Source organism: Mchenga conophoros, linkage group LG3 (genome assembly GCF_057382185.1).
Source record: "Mchenga conophoros isolate Kocher_MC1m ecotype Shallow Benthic linkage group LG3, M_conophoros_male_GT1.1, whole genome shotgun sequence".
Taxonomy (NCBI): Eukaryota; Metazoa; Chordata; class Actinopteri; order Cichliformes; family Cichlidae; genus Mchenga; species Mchenga conophoros.
The window spans coordinates 53,295,333-53,301,332 of record NC_140528.1 but is presented as its reverse complement, the minus strand read 5'-3'; the positions used below and the strand labels follow the sequence as shown (position 1 = coordinate 53,301,332).

General features: G+C 45.6%; 1 protein-coding gene across 1 annotated transcript; it reads left to right on the top strand.

The window, feature by feature from the left end:
• Positions 1-5,186: 5,186 nt before the first annotated feature.
• Positions 5,187-5,597, top strand: LOC146579481 (histone H3-like). The gene has a single exon (XM_085269374.1). The coding sequence runs from the start codon at positions 5,187-5,189 to the stop codon at positions 5,595-5,597; it is 411 nt and encodes a 136-aa protein (XP_085125500.1).
• Positions 5,598-6,000: the final 403 nt, after the last annotated feature.

The following is a 6,000-nucleotide window of genomic DNA, read 5'->3' as shown; positions in this document are numbered from 1 at the left end:
TTTTACATCCATCTGATGCAAAATCAGGTTTTCTTGTATTGCACACTGCATCAATACTCTTATGCTTGTCAGGTTAGCAGTCGGAGAAAAAGTTTCATCATAGTCTATCCCAAAACACTGGTTGTAACCTTTAGCTACGTACCGTGCTTTATATTTTTCTGATCCATCACCACTGTTTTTCTTCACATATACCCATCTACCCCCCACTGCTTTCTTTCCCTCAGGTAAGATTGTTAGGGTAAAGGTGTTGTTCTCTTTTAAGGATTGCATTTCTTCATCCATAGCTGCTTTCCACTCTCTAGAGTTGGGTGACCTTGCAGCTTCACTGAATGTCACGGGTGAGTTACTTATCAGTCTGTAACAGTAGTCTATGTTAGTCAGCACTTGATCATCAATGTCTTCTCCTGACTCATATTCATTTAGATAATCTGGTTTCTTTCTTGTTCTAGAAGGATACCTTCTGGAGTTTTCAGTCTCATCACTAAGTGGCATCTGACTGTTCACTTCTGGTTGGTTGTCAGTATCTGGTTCCTGTGAACTGGTACTGGGGCTTTCCCTGTTCACGTTTGGTCTCTCCCTCACCTGTATGTCTTCATCCTCAGATGTCGTATCAGTTTGTGTTTGCTTTTCCTCATTGTGTTTGGTTACAAACTTAACCAGCCTAAACTTTTGCACTTTGGCGCTGTCTGGGAAATAAACCTTGTATGCTGGACTGTTTTTGTCGTAGCCTACAAAAATCCCTTTTGTACACTTAGAATCCAGCTTACCCTTGTTTTGCTTGTAAGCATAACACTCACACCCAAACTTTCGCATTCTGGATAGATTGGGCTTCCGCCCAGTCAGCAAAAAGTAAGGTGTCTGCCCTGTCCGGTTGTTAAAGCATCTGTTTCTCACGATAGCCGCTGTTTGAACTGCATACGTCCATAATTCCTTTGGTATGGCACTCTCAATAAGCATGCACCTCCCCATATCAAAAAGTGTTCTCCAGCCACGTTCCGCTGTACCATTCTGGTGAGGGGAATATGGGGCTGAAGTTTCATGTCTTATTCCATGTTTGTTTAACAATACCTGGTAACTCTTTGCCATGAACTCTGTGCCGTTGTCTGACCTGATACACTTTACCTTCCCGAGTGGGGCTGTATCGGCCAAAAAGATTTCAGTTGCTTGCATTGTTTCACTTTTGTTTTTGAGAAAATATACAAATACTGCACCGGAAAAGTCATCGGTAAACAATAATGCATATCTGTGTCCATCTCGTGATTCTGGATCTATCGGCCCTGCTAGATCCGTATGTACCAGCTCGAGAGGTTTCTCAGCTCTCCTGTCAGGGTTTCTATTCCTAGTCTGGACAAATTTTCCCTGAATACACACCTCACAGTTCAAACTTTCTTTGTCAGTTTTCCCTTTGATTTTCATACCTTCAACCACATTTTGTAGCTTCAGAATGTCACTATGATTGCAATGTCCCAAAATTTCATGCCATGTCTGCACATCAAAACAATTATTACACTTATCATCGTACTCACTTACAGTCTCAAGGTAATAAAGTCTGTTGTGCTCATGGATGTGAAACTTTGTACCGTCTCTGTGTTGAAGGACGTTCCTTCCTTTCTTAAAGATGATAGTGGCTCCGTTCGTGGTGGCCGCTCTCACAGAGAAGATATTCTGTGGAAATGAGGGAATGCATAGGGGGCGTCTTTCAGTGTTGTTTTACACTGTCTCCCTCTGCTGTCTATCAAGCACACCTCTGCATCTCCTCTGCCTTCAGCCACTCCTTTACACCTGGTGCCATCAGCTAATTCCACACAGTGCGTTCCCGGCTGGAAGTCGTCATTAAATTTCTTGAACGCTGTTTTATCATTCAGGATGTGTGATGTTGCGCCAGTATCCACCATTAGGCCTTTGGTCCTGATGTCTTGTGGCTGTTGAGGTGCCGCGTAGTCATCGCTCATCCGGAAGACATAGGTGTCGTCGCTCTCTGCGTTGTCGCCCTCCTCCGAGGCTATGCGTGCTTCATCATTCCGTTGTCGTCTCCTGCAAGTCGACTCTCGATGGGTGTTGCTCCTACAGTGACCGCACCACTGTCTGTAGCGGCATGCTCTGGCCTTGTGTCCCCGTTGGCCACACTTAAAACAGACTATGTCTGACATGTCTCTCCTGTGGTCATTAGCAGCTGCTGCGGGTCTCACGCTGGGTTGCACTCTCGCCTTCATGATGTTATCCTCTTGTTCCATTAAGCGCATTTTCTCAGTGTCCTCATAGCTGCGGAGTTTCGTTTTAAATTCCGCAAACTTGATTTCTGATTCACTTTGCGTAATGTGAACGGAAAAAGGTTTAAATGTTTCTGGTAAACCTTTTAACACCATCGCTACAAGCAGACCATCACTAAGTGTCTCGCCAGCATTTCTCAGGGCTGTAATAAATGTCTCTGCGCGTATGATGTACTCCGTGACGCTCTCACTGCTTGCTTTCTTCAGAGAAGTCAGTTCGGTATAAAGGCTGATAATTCTTGGTTTACCTTTTCCTGCATAATAGTCTCTTAAAATTTTCAGTGCCTCGCGTCCATCATCGGCAGCTTCTCTCATCACGAGCGATAAACTCTTATCATCCAGGAACTGTATTAACTCTGCATAGGCCTGGGCATTCTTATCTTCGTCGTCCTCATCGTCGTCATCACTTTTCAATATTGTGTCTTTTAGACCTTGTAATCTAAGATGTCCCAAAAATTTTGTCTCCCACAGTTCATAATTCTTCTCATCTCCGTCAAAAACCAACCTTGCCCATCGGCCACTGGGTTCACCAGCACGCTTATTCATGGTGCTAACTTAGCACGCTAGCCCTCACCGAACACGCTGTACTTTGCGACTTTTCTGGTGGTAAACTTTCCCCTGGCGTAGCTTCAATGTTTTCCTGGGCCCATAACCTGTTAGCAGAGACGGGTCTTCCAGCGGAATCTGCATGAATATTGAAGATACTTATATTGTCTAGACGGAGGAATAATCACACGTGGGGCATCGGCTTTTCACCGGAACAACACTTAGTTTTTATTATTGAACTCTCGCGTGCACTCTGCAGCATAACAGGAAGCATCCTTTCAAAATAAAATCACAACAGATGACAACGAAGGCATACCTATTAACTAGCTCAACATAAATACTTAAGTTTTTTCAACAATTGTATCTTTTTCGTTCGTTCGGGTGCATTATAAACATTAATAATACGCAACCTTTGCCCGTAATAACAGCAATCAACAAGGAGGAGTCGTCTCGGTATTATGTCTCTTCTTTTGATTATATTCACCGCATCTTTTTTAAAGAAAATACCCACTCCATCAGAGCTGTCTTCCCCTATCGATATTATTGAATGGGCAGTGTTCCACATTTTATTTAATTCACATACATCTACGTGTGTCTTTAATCTCATCTCTTGAAGGCACAAAATATCATAATCAAGTCTTTTTAAGAAATCAACCTTCCTTTTCCTGCTTTTATCTGATTGGAGACCTCTGACATTAAATGTTATTATTTTGATGTTACTCATAGGTTGACTAAAGGAGAGACCATCTCAGAAATATTACTCACGGAGGACTTGGTCTATTATCCTTCCGCTTATCTCTTCCAGAGCTAGAAGCAGAAACGCTCCTTTTTCTGCTTCCTCTCGTATCCTCGTTGACGAGCTCGTTGAGGGCCGGGTGACTTCCACTAAAGAAGGTCTTCCGTTTTACTTTCGTTTCCCCGGGCAGCGAAGCAAGAGCCAGAGATGCCGCCTCTGAGAGAGGGAAGGATCCATGGTCCTCGCTATCTCCGTCGTCATCAGGTGTCTGCTCGCTGTCAATTTCTTCGTCATCACTATCGCTTTCATTCTCACCATCCGATGTCTCTATGATTAGGTTACCATCTAGCTCTTCATCACTCTCGTCGCTTTTTTTACTTGACTGAGACAGTGGAGATGGTAACTCATTTTGAACAGGGCTAGACTGGGTATCCTGATCATCCACTTGTGGATTGTCCAATCCAAGCGAAACTGGGAGTGACAGTGAGGTAGCTGTCGGAGGAAGGTGGGGGGGGGAGTAGAGGGAGGGGGCTCTCTCACCTGGTCATTCACGGGGGGATCCAAGACTTGGGAAGGATCCACCAAAGAAGGGAAATCCATGGTGGCAGAAGGTCGAGGTTGTTGGGAAGATTTAAGTATATTCACAAAAGACTTGGGGCATTTAAAGAAAGTGTGTCCTTTCGCACCACAGAGGGAGCACTCACTTTCGTTTTGGCAAATTTTAGCCTTGTGGCCCAACTCACCACATTTCCAACATTTGATAGTGGGGCATTCTCTCACCTGGTGGTCTGGACCTTGGCAGATGAAACACCTCACCGATTGGCCCGGATAAATAATCCTGCCATTGTAGGGGCCCAACGAGATGGAATTCGGAATAGAGATTATATGTCCAGCTTCGTCTCTACGCATCCGAACTTTGTATTTTCGGACTCCATACCAGAATCCGAATTTATCCACTGGCTTGACTGGGGGTTGAAGAATCTCGCAATACCTTTTAAGATATAGCTCGATATCTTGGTCTGGAATCCTTCCAGTCCAGAACTTAACAACAAGAGTCACTACCTCTACCTGGACAGAAGACTCCACTTGCCAGTCTTTCCATTTCGGATGTGATGCGTTGGAAAGAGAGATCTCTAAGAAGCGACGTAAGGGCGCCTCTTCGGTGAAACACAGCTCAAAATCCCGTTTACTGGGGAGAGCAATGAAGGAGTATATGTCCTGCACATTCAGCCATGATGTTTGCAATATCAGCTCTTCAGCAACATAATCACGGGTCGGGGGGTCCCCATCTCCGATGTACTTGAGTCTCACCCATAAATTGCTGAAGTTTGAAGCAAACGATAATGGGGCATACGGGGGCATGATTACATAACTAATAACCAATTACTCCGGTTTTGCCACGCCCACTCATTTTGACAGGTTCTTTTCTTCGTAGTATCGAGACTAAGAGAAAATGCACTTTTCTCCAATGAGCAGCACACACCGAGGCGGGGCGATGCTCCACGTGGAGCCCGTCACCAATCACGAGCCGGAGCAGCACCGCGTCACAGCCAGTCTCACACTATAAGAGCAGCGAGTCTCCTCTGTTCGCTACATTTTCTGCTCTTATCAGAGTAAAAGGAAAGTGAGAAAGAATGGCAAGAACCAAGCAGACTGCTCGCAAGTCTACTGGCGGCAAAGCCCCCAGGAAGCAGCTGGCCACCAAGGCCGCCCGTAAGAGCGCCCCGGCCACCGGGGGCGTCAAGAAGCCTCACCGTTATAGGCCCGGTACCGTGGCTCTGCGCAAGATCCGCCGTTACCAGAAATCCACAGAGCTGCTGATCCGCAAGCTGCCCTTCCAGCGCCTGGTGCGCGAGATCGCTCAGGATTTCAAGACCGACCTGCGCTTCCAGAGCTCTGCTGTCATGGCTCTGCAGGAGGCCAGCGAGGCTTATCTGGTCGGACTCTTCGAGGACACCAACCTGTGCGCCATCCACGCCAAAAGGGTCACCATAATGCCCAAAGACATCCAGCTGGCTCGCCGCATCCGCGGAGAGAGAGCTTAAGCTGCACGCTCTCCTACCAGCAACGGCTCTTTTCAGAGCCACCTCACTCACACCAAGAGCTCGCTCCTTTATTCTTATTGATAGTATTGTTTTTATAATATAAGTCTTATGCTCACACTTGAATATTCATGCTGTTTCTAGAAATTACAGTTGGGATCAACGTGGAATTCACTGACTTTATTTTCAGAATTGCCTCATTCACTATGGCCAATGTGCCTTTCAGGAAGCTGTTTACGTCTTGATGCATTCTCAGTCATCCAGGAAAGCAAATCTCCAAAAAGTTTGTACTTTTACTAGATCAAAGGTGGGTTAGTTACCTTAAAAAAAACAAACCAAAAAAAAAAAAACGAAATGAGCTGTTGTAGAGACCCACCTTTTAGCACATCCCAGCACACCCACTCAC